Source organism: Nothobranchius furzeri, chromosome 14 (assembly GCF_043380555.1).
Source record: "Nothobranchius furzeri strain GRZ-AD chromosome 14, NfurGRZ-RIMD1, whole genome shotgun sequence".
Classification (NCBI taxonomy): Eukaryota; Metazoa; Chordata; class Actinopteri; order Cyprinodontiformes; family Nothobranchiidae; genus Nothobranchius; species Nothobranchius furzeri.
The window spans coordinates 42,000,540-42,017,369 of record NC_091754.1 but is presented as its reverse complement, the minus strand read 5'-3'; the positions used below and the strand labels follow the sequence as shown (position 1 = coordinate 42,017,369).

The 16,830-nt window shown below is 44.2% G+C and overlaps 1 protein-coding gene across 1 annotated transcript in view; it reads right to left on the bottom strand.

The window, feature by feature from the left end:
* Positions 1 to 1,047: 1,047 nt before the first annotated feature.
* The window catches only part of carmil2 (capping protein regulator and myosin 1 linker 2), a 63,804-nt gene continuing 48,021 nt past the window's right edge, over positions 1,048 to 16,830 (bottom strand). The window contains exons 32-41 of the mRNA XM_054746499.2: positions 16,336 to 16,439; positions 8,402 to 9,239; positions 8,212 to 8,316; positions 8,047 to 8,083; positions 3,796 to 3,864; positions 2,897 to 3,072; positions 2,385 to 2,511; positions 2,046 to 2,135; positions 1,761 to 1,856; positions 1,048 to 1,677 (exon numbers count right to left, since the gene is read on the bottom strand). Of these exons, the coding sequence (XP_054602474.1) occupies positions 1,166 to 1,677; positions 1,761 to 1,856; positions 2,046 to 2,135; positions 2,385 to 2,511; positions 2,897 to 3,072; positions 3,796 to 3,864; positions 8,047 to 8,083; positions 8,212 to 8,316; positions 8,402 to 9,239; positions 16,336 to 16,439 (2,154 nt within the window). The 3' untranslated portion in view covers positions 1,048 to 1,165. The remainder of the gene's footprint in view (positions 1,678 to 1,760; positions 1,857 to 2,045; positions 2,136 to 2,384; positions 2,512 to 2,896; positions 3,073 to 3,795; positions 3,865 to 8,046; positions 8,084 to 8,211; positions 8,317 to 8,401; positions 9,240 to 16,335; positions 16,440 to 16,830) is intronic.

The window sequence follows — 16,830 nt, the reverse complement described above, 5'->3', positions numbered from 1 at the left end:
TTTGTTGGTTCGGCTTATATTGAGGTGCGCTCTATAGTCCGGAAATTACGGTAACTGTAACGGTTGCTGCCTCTTGGCCAAGACTCCCTTGAAAATGAGTTTTTTTTTTTTATCTAAAAAAGACTTTTCTGGTTGAATAAAGAATAAATAAATAAATAAAAATATTAATGAAGAATGAATGACAATTAAAATGTGAATTTTTATTTATTATTATGTGAGAAATGAAAATGATGGGAGGAAATGAACATGACCGTTTTTTTAACTGTGGGTCAACATGAAAACAAGCATGTCTAGCTAACCTCTGTTGGAGGTATTGTTTCGTACCTGCTTGTAACTTATGTTGATAATAACTTGTTTAATTAAGGCCCATCCAGAAAATAAGACCTGGCACAGCGCGTTAGTGGAGTCACGCATCCAGACGGCTACTTTTTACTTTTACTTGATTATAAATCAGCTGAAGCAGGGCTGCGTTTACACAAGTGATTTATTTTCTGCAGTAACGAAACGTCTGAGCTCCATTTGTTTCCTTTGAGGTCGTAGAGATCTGCGATGTTGACTGTAAACAATTTCTAGAAACACAGATCCCTAGCCTCCGTGTAAGAGATGTGTGCGTCCTTGTCCTTTTATCCATCCTTTTGACTCTGGTTCTGCGTCAACTTCGGCTGCGGCTTCCCCCAGCAACATGAGTCATACACCTAAAATGGCGCTGAGGGGGTGTGGTTGACATGCAGGTCACGTGTCTGATGAAGACCGATTCAGTTTTTTCTACTAGCTCTAGAAGTTTAAGAAAAAAAATCAAATAAAGTTTAAAAATAACCCAATCAGCAACAATCAGTCTTTTCTGGTCAGCAAGCTTGTCTTTGACTCCCAAACCTTGTTTTAATCTTCAGAACAAGATGCTCCACGTGTGAAGAATATCCGAGACAAGACACGTGCCAAACACGTCCGGTGAAACACACAGAATGATTCTTAACAGCAGCGCCGCACAGAGATCCAGGTTGGGTTTTGTTGCATATTGCTCTGTATGAGTGGTGGTGGTATAACTGAATAAAAGGATAACACACACACACACACACACACACACACACACACACACACACACACACACACACACACACACTCTTCCTGATTTTGGTGCTGTAACAGCATGGCGTGTTTGCGGGCATCACTCTGAAGAAGGGGTCTCAGTTCTGGGTTCTGCCAGCTCGCTCAGCTGTGTGTGCGGTTCAGGCCGGTCCGGTGAGCCGTGTCTCTGTTCGGCTGCTGCTGCTGACTGGTTCTCGTGGACCCGGGAAATCACCTGGAGAGTTTCTGTGGATTTAGTTGGAGCTAAGGTTGTGCTTGGGATCTTTTCCTGCAGGGATGGGGAAACTGTGCAGGGGCTCTGTCCCCAGGGTGCAAGGGTCACAGGTGACTTTCCAGCTGTTTGGGCCAGATCTGGAAGTCTCTCTGAGGTGGATGGAGCCTTCGGACTGGTTCTGGGTGCAACAGCACCAGTCCTGTCAGCATTAGCTTTAGAAGATGGACAGTGTGATTGGGATCCATCTTCTTTTATTTGAAGTGGATGCTTGTTTTCAGCTGACAGATTGCTGAAGCCCATTCTTCCTCCTTTTACTTTCAGTTCCTCCATTTTGCCGGTGTCCTTTTCTTTATGCCACCGTTTTCCTGAGTCACCAGCTGCGTGGACGAAGAACATACAAACAGATTAACTACAAACAACCGACAGCAAGAAACACAACAAATATAACCAGAAGATCCACCATCACTTGTTTGTGCTTCAGCCTCATTGCAGGAAGGAAAGTCCCATCTGTTGCCCTGGAAACGGATGGGTGACCTTTGTAAGACTGCCTTCAGCTCTGAAAGAGGTGACAAAGGGAGAAGTGACAATTGTCACCTAAACACAGGAGCATCACTCACCACCTCCGGGTGGATTCATGCACAGAAGCACGACAGCTGCAGACTGAAGGAAACTTTATTTTAATGTCCTCAAACTGATACAAGAAACAGATGAGGGCAGCCATGTTGGCTGATCAGTGTGGTCTCACCTTGTGTCATAGCCAGGGCATCCTCGTGCACAGACACAGCTCTGCGCTGTGGGAGGGGCTTCAGGCGAGGGCGTGGTTTTGGGAGACTCTCTGCACACACACACACACACACACACACACACACACACACACACACACACACACACACACACACACACACACACACACACACACACACACACACGAACCGTGGTAACCATAATTTAGGTCATTTGGAGGAGCTGAAAGGTGTGATTGTGTAGGACTTGCATGTACAGAGTTGAACATGAATATTTGTAAAAATGTAACTCAGAACCTTCAGAGCTGGTTTTCATCTGTAGACAGATGAGCCTAACTCACCCTCTGACACTGACTGGGCCTTCTCAGAGCGGTCCTGTGCACTGACGTCACTCCACCGAGCCTGGACCGAAGACAACACTTCCTTCCTGGGAGACAGGGTGGGGGATGCACCATGCTGGCTTCCATTCTAAGGATGAAGATCAGAATCATTTCAGCTGGTACGCCCAACAGCAAAGGTTTAGGGCAGCAGAGACTCCGAACATCTGCTCATGGGTCTACAAGTCATTAACCTGCTTTTGAATGTGAAAGGAAGGTAAGTTTGCTTCTGTGTGTGTCAGGGTGAGTCCTGATCGAGAGATGGGAGAAAGGACACAGAGACGGTTGGTCTTAAAACATTTTCATCTTTTTGATGTTTTTACCAATGTGGTGATCTTTGCTTTGCTTGGTTTTCTCCTTTAGGGAGGCTGAAAAGTTTCTAAACATCTGAATTATAGTTGTTTTACTTTGGAAACCAAAGCTGATGATGTTTCTGTGAAACGGTGAAGTGGGTTCTCCCCTCATTGCTTTGTTACCTGAGATGTAGGTTGTGCTGTTGGCAGAACCCGCTCCATTGGACTGCTGGCAGCAGGAGCAGAAGAGGGACGGGCAGCCGGGGTAGGGAGAGGAGGCTTAGGTGGGACCGATGGCAGCGGTCCTGCAGTGTGAGGTTCTGGTCCGTTTGGATCTCTCAGAACAATCCTGGGCTCAGCTGTAAACCGGTGAAAAGGACTGAATATGAGGACTCGGATGCAGGCTGACGAGTACCAGAAGCACGTTGGGGAAAGCTTCATGCCAAAGCAGACTTCTTTGTGATTATTTTATTTGCTCATTACTTTTTAATTTATCTAATTCAAAAGAACAAAATAAAAATATTCTTACATAGAAACAGTTTAACCAGCTGCAGCAGGAGAAACATCTCCGCCTCCTGCTGCCTGATTCTCTACACTGGTTAAATAAAAAACCCTCTGCAATCCACAAAAGCCCTCTGGTGCAGCGTCAGGTGCTCTTCTCACTGTTAGAGCAGACCTCACTTGTATGAAATACAGGGAAAACACAACTAACGCTGCTTGGCTCGTTCACAAACCCAATCAGGACTTCAGGTTTGGGGAGATTCACAACCAAGTGAAAGTAGCTGACCATTTCTGTTTTGGAAAATAATTGAGTTTCATACATAAAAAATTCCATCCTTCTAGCTCCTGTTCTTGGAAACTAGAGCTATGAAAAACAACAACAACAACACACATGTTGATGTTTTTAATATTAAGAAAAAATTAGTAAAATGATAAATGGCCTGCACTTGTATAGCACCTCTCAGTGTAAGGACTCCAATTCACTTTACACTACAGTCCATTCACACACTGATGGTGATGAGCTACGGTGTAGCCACAGCTGCCCTGGGGCGCACTGGCAGAGACGAGTAAGAGGTTTCTACCTGATGGGGTGGACATGGTCCTGGGCTTGGTGTGTGTGGGAGGGGGTTCGGGCTTGTCCAGGATGGCACCTCAGAGACAAAACAAAGGAACAGCACTAGTGAACTTGTTTGTGACCCAGACAGGGACAAGCATCTGAACGGCTCTGAGAGGTACACAGGACAGCCTCTTACACAAGAACAGGCACTTTTCAAACGGCATATTAATAACATCAAATAACTAAAGAATACTGCTGCCAAGAAAAATGTTACACCAGTTGTAGACACGTTTACTGAAGTCAATACTTTGTTAAATATTTGGTCAGAGAAAATCAACTAAACTATGCTGTGATGACACCTGAGGTAAATCCTGGGAAGTCCTACTGCTGCCAGGATGAGTGGAAACAAGGTGCTTCTACATGAAACCAGGAGGAACTAAGTGGCGCTGCAGAGAGAGAGGCGTCGGAGCAGAGGAGTAGTAAGAAAAACACAAAAACGGTCCTTATAGGGGTTAAAAACTACATAGAAATGAATTATCTATGTTTATTTTAACCACAGTGTAAAGGCTTGGTCAGTAATCTAATGTTCAGCCTAATCTATTTCTGTAATTCACCATAGATTTGGGCAACATGCTGACAAAAAGTAAAGTGCAGTTTTGTGCACGTATGACAAATTAATATCAGACACTGAAAAAATTCTATAAAATATTAAAAATAAGTTATTCTGATAAATATTTAATCTACAAAACAAAAAAGACAGAAGAATTTTGTCTCAAATGTCACCAGATTTGCCAATAACCCACGGTGTCCCTCAGGTCTCTGTTTTTGGTCCCCACCTTATCATCATCTATGTTGGACACATCATTCGGCACCACGGACTCAAGGTTGATCAATCAATCAATCAATCAATCAATCAATCAATCAATCAATCAATCAATCAATCAATCAATCAATCAATCAAAGCTTTATTTATAAAGCGCCTTCCGCAACCCTGTCAGGAAGCCCAAAGCGCTTGATGACACAACTCTACTTATCTATAAAAACCATCACCTCCATCACTGCTTCAACCATAGCAAACTGCCCCAATGCCATAAAATTACAGATTACCACAAACTTCCTCAAGCTCAACAACAAAAAATCTGAAATAATCAAAACTGGGTCCAAATTCCACCTCCCCTCTTCTTGCTTTGCATTGATGTTCGTACCATCACACACACACACACACACACACACACACACACACACACACACACACACACACACACACACACACACACACACACACACACACACACACACACACACACACACACGCGCACACACACACACACACACGCGCACACACACACGCGGGCGCGCGCACGCGCGCACACACACACACACACACACACACTCTTTAATGAAGAATTTAATCACCGGTAACTTACGTAATTTTTTTTACTTGTTTTGCGTTGTTTACTGCTTTGTTTCCTTTTTTTTGTAACGCATCTTTGAGTAGTTGTGAAAAGCACTCTATACCACTAATGCATTCTTATTATTGTAACATACCAAAGGGTAAAATTTTCACCATCTAATTGACCACAACATAACCCCAGCCACCACTACTTCGACCAAGCTCTCTGTGTGGATTTGCCAACTGTGTACGTTGATGGCAGCTCCTTTCAACACGGTGCTGAACCTAGTTCAGGCGTGGGTGTCGTTTGGTAACACGCTAGCCAGAAAGAATCTTGGTGCTACCAGTTGGATCCTCAGACCTCACAGTTTGCAGAAGTGGCTGGGATCTTGATAGTGCTACAACTTGCTGCTGACTGTGATGTCCGCGAGCTGGTGATCAGCACCGACTCGGACTACACGCGTGTCAGTTTCACTTGTCATCTCCCCTTTTGGAAAAGGAACCTCTAACTGGAAGCCCGTAAAAACATCAAGACCTTTTCATGGCTTGTGATGCCCTAGCGACTTCACTCGACATGCAGATCTATTGGCGTAAAGCCCATTCCCGTGCACCCGGAACTGATAAGGAACTAAACGACCTTACAGACTCTCTTGCCAAACAAGGTGCAGCTGTCGGTACCCCATGGTCCGTCAAACCCTTGTGGCTCCCTGACAATGTGTCTTCTCGGTCAGACCCACCCCGCGTGTGTGTTGTGACTTGAGCTCAGGCCGCTAACGCGTCCACTCCTCAACCATCTGATGGATTTGTGTCCGTTCAACCTGTATTTTCTGAGCATGACCATGCCAGTCTTCCGTCCCAGGACCCTGCTCTCAGCAGGATGACCCTGTACCTTTCTGATCCGACAGCTCATCTGCCTTCTTCTGTCGAGCTTGAGCTTGATACTTTGCTGAGTTTCGCCAGATGTCCTCGCTTCCTGAGATAACATCACTGCTTCATCACCTGGTTCTGCTGCCTGCTGCTCTGGGTTCTGGTTCTTCTGGAGTTCTGGACGTCCTATGGTTTTCCTGCTATGGTTTTCCTGGATCGCTACAGATCACTACGGATTGCTGGGATCTGGTCTGTTTCTGCTCAGGGATCTGGCTTCCTACTCATCGGGGTCCCTGCCTGTGGATTTCGCTAAGCAGGATTACAGTCTGCTGACTGGGATATCTACTGACTATTCTGCTATGTGAGGGTTTGCTTTTCCTCACTCCTGATGATTTGGTGCCCGAGAACTAACTGTCTTCCTCTGCTGAGTCCTCAGGGCCTCTAGGATTGTCCAACGCCTCGTGGTCTTCTGCCGTGACCCCTGTGACCTTGGAAAGGGGGGAGTTGTAACGTACAAAACGGTACATTTTTCACCATCTAATTGACTAACACAACGTTTCATCTACAGGCATAAACCCACCATCTCTCTGGCCTCCAAATCCAGACGGTTCTGCTCAGTGCTTGTTTGCATACAAGAAGACAAAACAAACCTGTCATGGTCTCCTGCAAAGGTCCTGCACGCTGCGTAAAAGCCAGACTGCTGTTTCCTCACCCTATAAAAATCAAACCTAGGAAACTAGGAGAAAAAATGTCCAAGGAAAGGCAAAACTTACATGTAGTCAATAGAGATACTCCAACATGCAGCTGCCCAGAGCAGCGCAGTTCCGTGGAATCATTGTTTACACTCATACACACTACACTAAGATGCTCATTAAGGTTAATATTCACCTCACATACGAGTTTTAAAACATTCTCCTTCACAAAGCGTTTTGAACATCTTTGTGTCTGAAGAAGGCGTGGCTTTCTGAGGGTTGATGGGTAAAGTGCTCCAGAAGTGGCAAATTCTGATTTGCCAAACTTGGCCAAAACTCATAACATGGTGGTTTATTAAAACAAGAATTACTTCCTGATTAATTCAGTTTCAGGCTGACTCCCGATTCGACCAAATCGGGGAAGAAGCCTCTTTTGAGACGATCTCCTTTGACCTCCAGTGAAAAGCCTCTCTGCGACGCTGCGAGTGATTACAGACAAAACAGCTCTTTTCAGAGCTACTTCACACCTCAGACGCCTAACCTGAAGACCCAGGGTTGCATCTCATGGCCGGTGAAGCTGAACTCAGAGGAAGCTACTAATCCTGTGTATTGTGGTTTCGACGTCCGGTGACCTCACCACTCGGACCTCACACCCCCGGACCGCCGGGAGCGACTCATACCAAGGGTATCGTAGCCTGCACGCTGACTTATGATGAGTTTAAACAAACAACTCTCTAGTTTGTAAACAAACAACAAATTCTTTTACAACCCAGACTTCACGAACTCTCAGATACAAAGAACGGTTTTGCTCAAACATCTAGCTTCCATTACAACATTTCACACATCACATGAAATCACTTCCTATCCATTACATCACATCTCATTATTCGGATTCTTGTCATGTATAATCCTTAGTTTAGGTAAAAGAATGACATTCATTTTATAAAAGCCTGTCTGGATTAATACGAAGTGTATTTATGGTCCCCAAAGAAGCAAAGAACCCTAGAATCCTCTGATTAAACATTCAAAGATCAGTCAGGTTGATATTCCATATTTGTATGGAAAACAAGCCCTAAAAACAAGAAGATGTTTTTATTTTTCAAAAAAGTTTAATTTTTCCTGATGTGAATGTACCAAGAAATGTTCATAACATAACCAAGAATGATGCCATTTTATTTCAGCTCTGCATAAACTTTATTTTACCATAAAAGGGCAGAAAAGGCTTGTTTGGTTGGAAAAGTTGCAAACTCCCGCTCAAAGGAAAGTGTGTGATCTGTACCCTGAACCTTGTTGGTTTTTTAGCCTAATTTTAAAACGGACTCACCTTCTGAGCTGGCCTTTCTCAGCTCTTCGTCTCGATTCTGCAACATCAAACAACACCAGACTTTATTAGAAACGACAACTGTTACACCTGCAACATGGCATGGAGGACACGCACAAAGCAAAACTAAGTCTGACAGCTTAACTAAACACAGGAGAACCCTTCTACCTGGCATAGCTTGATGCATGCAGGGGGAATTCTGGCCGCGCTCATTCTCTGCAGCATCACCTGAAGCTTCTGCTCAAAACTGGAGGTGTTCTCTGATGCATGTTTCTGAGAGACAGAAGAGTCACACAGACACGTTGTGTGTGTGTGTGTGTGTGTGTGTGTGTGTGTTATGTTGCACTCTCAGACTGACCTTACTGGGTGTGTTGTCCTTGTCCTCAGGTTCTAATCCTGTCAGCAGGATGAGACTCTGGCTCTTGCCCTCCCTCAGTCTCTTGGTCACTCTCAGTCTCTTCTGTCCATTCGAAGTCCCTCTTGACAGCATCTCCTGCTCAGTTAGAGGGGAAATCACTTCAGGACTGGTTTTGTGACTTGACACAACAGGAACTGCTGCATTTTCCAGTTTGCGGTGCACAGGAGCGGTGAGGTCAGGGCTTGTGGTGATGGTAGGATAAGAGGGAGGAGTCTCACGGAGCTGTGTTGCCGTGGTTAAAGCCTTGGCAGGTGGTATCTTTTCCCTGACATAGCTTTCAAGATGGCAGCCGGTGAGGGCAGTTTCTTCTTTGAGAGCAGTATCATAAAAAATATTAGCATCGTCCTCTGACCCCTTCCCCCTCTCCCTCTTTCTGTCCTTGTCCCTCTCTCTTTCTTTGGCCTCTCGGAGGGGTCGGATGAGGTCTGCAATGGAAGACTTTTTGACCTTCACCACCTCTACTCCTGTATCATCTTCGCCTCCTGCCTTGGCAGCTCGGCCAACCCGAGCTCTCTTGAAGGCGAAGAAATCACCAAACCTTTTCTTTATATTTTTGGTGGGGACTGTGATAGTGGTGGAGATGGGGTGGGTGGTGCAGAGGGTGGGAGCATCAGGAGATGGAAATGACTCATCAGACTCAACACAAGGGGAGGTGACAGTGGTGGCGGAGGGTGTGACAATGTCAGATGGAGAGGAGAATGGAATGGTGGATGAAGGGGTGGGGCTGGACTCTGGGGAAGTGGCTTGGGCAGGGTTTGACTCCTCCCACTGGCCTTTTCTGCAGCAGGGAGACAGCAGAAAGAGCAACAGACAGAAAGAGAAACTCAGTACTACTAGTTGAAAACATGTCACATGCTCTGCTCAGGCACACAATGGGAATGCTCATGCCAGCGGCACACAGACAGGAAACATCTCTCAGGTAGGATGGCCTGTGTCCTAGCGGGACCACGCTGGTGCTCAGAGCAACATGACTGCAGTGATGGACCATGTAAACCAGCATCATTGAGTGTAACAATCAAACCTCTTCCATAGTGCTAATCTCTGCAGAAGACAAATGAAGTTTTTATCGTGGTTTTATACGGCGAACACAAATCTACAACCTAAAACTGGAAAAATGAGAATCTGGTGCAGGGGTAGGGAACCCTGGTCCTGGAGAGTCACTATGCAGCAGGTTTTAGAGGTTTCCCTGCTTCAACACACCCAGTTTTAATCAGCAGGTGATTAACAGGCTTCTGCAGAGCCCGGTGAGCTACTGAACAGGTGAATCAACCGTTCAACAGGTAGGGGTTCCCTACCCGTCATCTACAGGCTCAGGAACCCTCAGCAGGTGTTCAGCATTCATCAGCTGATTAGAGTGTGACACTTTCTAGAATACTGAACCTTTTCACAATATTTTCATTGTCTGAGATTTTGAATGTGGGGTTTTCATCAGCTGTAAGCCATCATCATCATCATCATCATCATCACAGTTATAACTAATGAAGCTGACATATCTGGATCTGCCTGGAACGAGTCTGTCTCATAGATTAGTTTCACCTTTTAAGTTGGATTACTGACATTAATGAACTTTTAACCAGATTCTAGTTTTTCCAGTTTCACCTGTTCAGACCTAATAAAGCAGACTCTTTACATAGTTTTATATTTCACGCTTGATGTTTATTATACCTCGTCAATTTAAAACACACTATTTTACATTTTTTATAATCTATTATTGATCCAACAATACAAAGAATTGTTTTTTTTTTGGGGGGGGGGGGGGGGGGGGTGTAAGTGATTTGTTAATCTTTTTGGATCTGATCTTGTTTGTTTGCTTTAATAAGTGAAATTAATCAAATTCCCTGGATTTGAGGGAAAGATTGTTTTCTAGTTTCTTGGTCCTGAAAATAGCGCCGATCAATTCTGAAGATAAAACCAGGACCATCACCATTATTATGGTGAAAATTAAAATCACAGTTATTTAGCATTTTTGACTTTGTAAAAAAAAAAAATTCAAAAATATTTACAATCTCATGAATGTTGAAAATCTTCAGCTGAATCCAGCTAAAGTGTTTTATTTCAACAAAGCAAAGCTTGTAATTAAAAAGTTGCATATGTCAGTATTTTCTGACAGGTAGAGAAATGTGGTAAATTCAGCTGAATCACTTAAACATGTTTGACATTTACATTAGTTATTCAGTGTACAGCTTTTATTCTTGCTGCTGCTGTTTCACCCAGGTTTACCCTCTCAGGGACAATAAAGACATTTTCTATTCTAAACATAAATGAATTTCTAATTCTACACATATTTAACATTTACTAAATGAAAAGTGTAAACTTATTTTTATTATTACATAATGTGTGGTTGTGCTTCCTGAGGATGATGGATGATGTTCTGCTGTGATGTTTGTGCTTAATTGTAAAGAGCTTATTGCAGGTTAGAGCCTCCCTTGAACCAATGCTTAGAGAGACATAATAGGAACTTGTTCTAAATAAAAACGTACACAAAAATTATTTACGCTTTCGGAATAATTTTTGTGAGAAAGTGACACAAGCCAAGGGAGACCTGTTGGCTTGATCCAGAGATAAAACATCCATCCATCCATTTTCAGCCGCATATCCGAAGTCGGGTCGCGGGGGCAGCAGCCTAAGCCGAGGCACCCAGACTTCCCTCTCCCCAGCTAATTCAGCCAGCACTTCCGGGGGAATCCCAAGGCATTCCCTGGCTAGCTAAGAGACATAGTCCCTCCAGCATGTCCTGGGTCTTCCTTTAGGTCTTCTCCTGGTTGGACGTGCCCAAAAAACCTCACCACGGAGGCGTCCAGGAGGCATCCTGACCAGATGCCCAAGCCAACTCAACTGGCTCCTTTTGATGTGCAGGAGCAGCAGATCTACTCTGAGCTCCTCCCGGATGACCGAGCTTCTCACCTTATCTCTAAGGGAGAGCCCAGCCACCCTGCGGAGAAAACTAATTTCAGCCGCTTGTATCAACAATCTCGTTCTTTCGGTCACTACCCAAAGGTCCACCCAAAGCTCATGACCATAGGTGAGGGTAGGAACGTAGATTGACCGCTAAATTGAGAGCTTTGCCTTCCGGCTCAGCTCTCTCATAACCACGATAGATCAGTACAACGCCAGCATCACTGCAGAGATAAACATGGATTTTAATGCCGGTGTCAGTACAGGATCTGCTCGGGTACAGGATCTATCTCGGCTTTCACACACACATTTTGGAAAGACATCAGCAGTTTTGTTAATAAATTCTTGTTTGTTAACACCTAAATGTTTTCTTTATAATTGTAATTTGTTAATAAAACACCATATTATCTTTGTTTTGTAAAGAATGTGAAACTGCATAAAACCAACATCGGACAATATAAGAGCATGCTTGTAAAATATTAAGTAATGCAAAACTTATTGTTTTTTTAATCAATTATGTACATTTTTTGATTCTTTACAGCTAACATGTTGTCTATTATCAACAACAAAAAGCCAGTGTTACTTGCCATCTTTGCTGGTGAAACAAGTGCAACTTTTATTAAAACTCAAGAAGGGTTTGTGATACTTAACTAATTTTTATTTATAGTATTTCTCAGAGTTGGGTTTGGTAAAAATCTTAACATGTTTTAAAGTGTTAGTTTCATCTGCCTGAGCTGGTGGCCAGAACTGCAGCGCTCTTAAGGTCACAGGCATGCACAAACTCACTCATCGAGGTGCAAATGGCCTGCAGGTTGCTCTTCAGACACCCCTGATATGAGAGATGTGACTTCTGTGGGCTGCAGAAAGATGAGTTTAACAGAAAAAAAGACAAGAAAACGAAAGGAAACTGGGTGCGTCTAGATTCTCTTCTGCACGTCTGAAGTGGAAGTATGAGTAAACATTTATGCAAGCATGCTTGTGTGTAAGACCTGTATGCAGAAACATTATGTTCAGTTTCTATATATGTAACTGGATTTGGTCTCTTTTCTGCTCTTGTTGATTCTCTTTGAATCAAGACATGTAGGAATTTATCGTTTATCTAATGTTAACTGGTCGAGTTCAGGATAAAACTTAGTGGAGCACAATATGAGATAATCAAAGTGAAATCATGTTCTACAGTGGTCATGGATCTCAATCCATTTTTCTCCGCTTAACCAAGGTCGGGTCATGGGTGCAGCAGCCTGGCAAAGAGGCCCTCTACTGTTTCCTGGGTCTTCCCTTAGGCCTCCTCCTGGTTGGACGTGCCCAGAAAACCTCACAAGGGAAGTGTCCAGGAGGCATCCTAACCAGAAGCCCAAGCCATCTCAACTGGCTCTTGTTGATGTGGGGGAGCAGCAAATCTACTTCGAGAAAACTGATTTGGGCCTCTTGTATTTGCAGTCCCATTCTCATTCCAAAGCTTGTGACCATAGATGAGGGTTGGAAACCAGATCGACAGGTAAACCGGGAGCTTCTCTCTTCACCACAACAGACGGGTACAATCACTGTAGACACAGCACCAATTTGTCTATCAATCTCCTGCACCATCTCTTCCTCATTTAATACCCAGAGATACTTAAACTCTTCCACTTGAGGCAAGAAATGAAGGCCTTCTACCCTTTACCAAACTTTCCACAGTCTGATGAAGCCAACAGGACCACATCATCTGCACAAAGCAGAAACCCAATCCTTAGGCCATCAAAATGGATCACCTCAGCACCTTGGCTGTGCCTAGAAATCCTGTCCATTAAAACTATGAACAGAATTTGTGACAGAGGGCAGCCTTGGTGGAGTCCAACTGTCACTGGGATTGAGCCTGATTTCCTGCCAGCAAGGTGGACCAAGCTCTGGCACTGGTCACACAGGGACCTAACAGCCTGGGTCAAAGGGCCTGGTACCCCATACTCCCAGAGTACCCCTCATAATTGCTCCTGGCTTGAAAACCTTCTCCAAATCCATGCATCCTCGAGGACCCTCCTAAGGGTTAAGAGCTCATCCAGCCTGGAAAACAACTAAAGTTGCACCACCTGAATCCAAGGTTTGACTATCTGACATATCCACCTCTCCAGAACTGCTGAGTAGACCTTACTAAGAAGGCTCAGGAGTGTAATCCGTTAGATCTTGTTATTTTCATTTAAGGTGCCTATTACTCCAGTATTGGCCATGTTGCACTGGCTACTGGTTCAGTAGAGAATCTATTTTAAAATTCTTGTATTCATTTTTAAAGCCCTCCTTGGCTGAGCTGCTTTGATTTTAAATAGGGAAACCACGACCCTGGTCTGCTGATCCAGCGGAATTGTCCCCGATATCTACAGAATATTGCAGAGCCTTGTCAGCCAACACAGCCCCACAACATTGAAAGGCCTAAGGAACGACTCTTATCCACCCCTGAGGCCTTGCTACTGACTTTTTGACCACATCAGTGACCTCAGCACCAGTGGTTGGAGAGGCCGACCCAAAGTCTCCAAACTCTACTTTCTCACTGGAAGATCTGCCAGTTGGATTGAGGAGGTCTTTGAAGTACTCTGCCCACTGATCCACAATGTCCCGAGCTGAGGGTAGCAGCACACTGTCCCCACTATAAACAGCATTGGTAGTGCAACACTTTCCCCTCCTGAGAAGCCGGGGGGTGGACCAGAATCCCTCACAGATGCATGGAAATCTTCCTGCATGTCCTCACTAAACTTCTCCCGTGCTCGGGGTTTTGCCTCCACAACCACCTGATCCTCCTTCTGCATGGACTGCTGGCACATATCAGCTGCTTCTGGAGTCCCGCAGGCCAAATAGCTTTGGTAGGACTCCTTTTTCATATTGACATTATCCGTAACTGCCAGCTTCCACCAGCAAGTTTGGGGGTTGCTGCCATGACAGACAACGACTACAAAGTCAATCATTGAGCAGCACCCTAAGGTATCATGGTGCCAAGAGCACATAAGCACGCTTATGCTGGAACACGGTGTTAACTATGGACAATCCATGATAAGCACAGAAGTCCAAAATAAAAAACAAGGGAGTATTTGCTTCCATTAATTTGATCTGGACTCTATGAAGAAGTAAAAAACTCACGAATAACAACCTCTTGATGTGGAAATATTTAATAAAAATACCCACACCAAACTTCTCAGACAGATGAGTCCCAAGATAAGGAAATTAGCCTTTCATAAACCAAAAAATAAAAGTAAAAAATACACAGATGGCCATGTAGCTCACAGCTTCTGTGTCTAAAAACTTTCCTCAGGTGATTAGAGCCCAAAAACCAACGTTAATAATTTTGAATCAGCCGTTCAAGCTGTTAGCTGCTGTGAGCTGGCATCGGCTGTTCTGATTCTCCCCGGTCATAGTGCAATGCAGCTAAATAGAACCAGATTCACCTTTGGGAGCACTGATCAGCTGTGACCATCAGGCTTGTTGAGGGTACTTTACCAAAGCTAAATATCAGAACAGCGAGGGTTCCGAATACACTGCTCTACGTTACTGCATCTGCTCCAGAATTAGCTGTTTTTGTGTCTTGCTGAAACTCAACAGAGAGCTGAAGAAGAAGAAGAAGAAGAAGAAAATGTCATTTCTATAGCGCCTCTCAAGATAAAAATCACGAGGTGCTTCACAAAAACAAAAAATGTAAAAATATAAAAAAGCATTTAGAAAATGTTTAAAAATATATTTAAAATGAGCAAAAATAGACAATTTTGATAAAAAAATGTTAAGAAAGAGAAAGAGTGAATAGGGAAGAGGGAAATCAGTGGATCCTGAGGAAGGTGGAATAGGTGGGGAGAGCAGAATAAAGAGAGAGTGGTGAAGAAGGTCATACAAAAGCCAGCTTGAACAAGTGAGTCTTCAGCTGTTTTTAAAGGAGACCACTGAGTCCACTGATCTCAGGCTCAGGGGGAGAGAGTTCCAGAGTCTTGGGGCCACAGCAGCAAATGATCTGTCACCTTTGGTCTTTAGCCTGGTGCTGCACAACCAGTAGGCTTTGATCACTGGACCTCAGGGACCTGCTGGGGGTGTAGGGACTAAGAAGATCACCAATGTAAGATGGTGCTTGTCCATGTAAGGCCCTATAGATCAGAACCAGGATCTTGAAATGAACCCTGAAGTTGACTGGCAGCCAGCGAAGCTGGAGGAGAAGCGGGGTGATGTGGGTGTGTTTGGAGGACTTGGTCAGAAGCCGATCACAGGCATTCTGAACCACCTGTAGACGGTTCAGGGAGGTTCTGCTCAGACACGTGAAAAGAGAGTTACAGTAGTCTAAGCGTGAGGAGATGAAGGTGTGGAGAACTGTCTCAAGTTCAGAGGGGACAGAATGGGACTCAGCTTAGCAATGTTCCTGAGATGGAAGAAGGAAGAGCGAACAAGAGAACTGACATGAGAATCCAGGGTGAGAGCTGGGTCAAAGGTCACACCAAGATTCCTGACGGAAGGTTTGGTGTGAGAAGCAAGCTGACCAAGAGAGTCTCTGACTTTGGGAACCAGCTTGTCTGGGGCACAGATGAGGATCTCAGTCTTATCTTCATTCAGCTGTAGAAAGCTCCCAGCCATCCAGGTTTTGATAGAGTCTAAGCAGGTGTGTAACAGCTGCAGCTTAGACATCTCATGGGGCTTAAAGGAGATGTACAGTTGGATGTCATCTGCATAAAGATGGTAGGAGATTCCTTTGGCATAGATTTGGTAATCCTACAGGCTCAAATATGATTGGCTCTGGAAGCAGGAAGTATGGTAGTGGGACAGATTGTAAACAAAGAGCAACCACCAGCCGGCTGAGAAGGAAATCTGCATCAATTCAACCTTCTTTCCAACATGACTGAGACATTAGACTGTTTTGTGATTATTTAATTGTAAATTTCTCACCTACTGCACTTTTAATTTCTTGGTTTCAAGTTGAAGTTAGTTGAAAAGAAGATTTTGTGTGTGTTGTGTTGTGTTAGGGTTTGGGCCCAACTCACGGTGCATAGTCAGAGATAATTTTCTTGGTGAAGAATTCTTCTACTCCTTCATCTACTCTACCCATGGCCTCATTGGCTTCATCCTTCTCCTCTGACACCAGCTCCTGTGTGGGACACAATTAGATTACAGTTAGCACACTTTGCCCTCTAAAATTTAAACATTGCCACAAAAAAGCTTAAGAAGTGATGAAGTCATGAAGGGACATTAAAACTGATGTGAAACCACTGATCAGACACTTCTGAGGGCTTGAAACGGTGTGGCATTGAAAACAGAACGTGCAATGCCCTCAGACAGCCTGTCTGTGTCCACGTTATCAGGTGATCATTGAGGAATTTTCACAACACTGATGTCATGTTTCACTACTCTGGACACAAAACTCACAACCAATGATCAAAATGCACATTTTTTCTAAACTCTCCCCCATTTCTCAATTGTTTGGATGCCACACAAAAACCTTAGATCATTTGTTTATTTAACAACAACCAATTTGACAC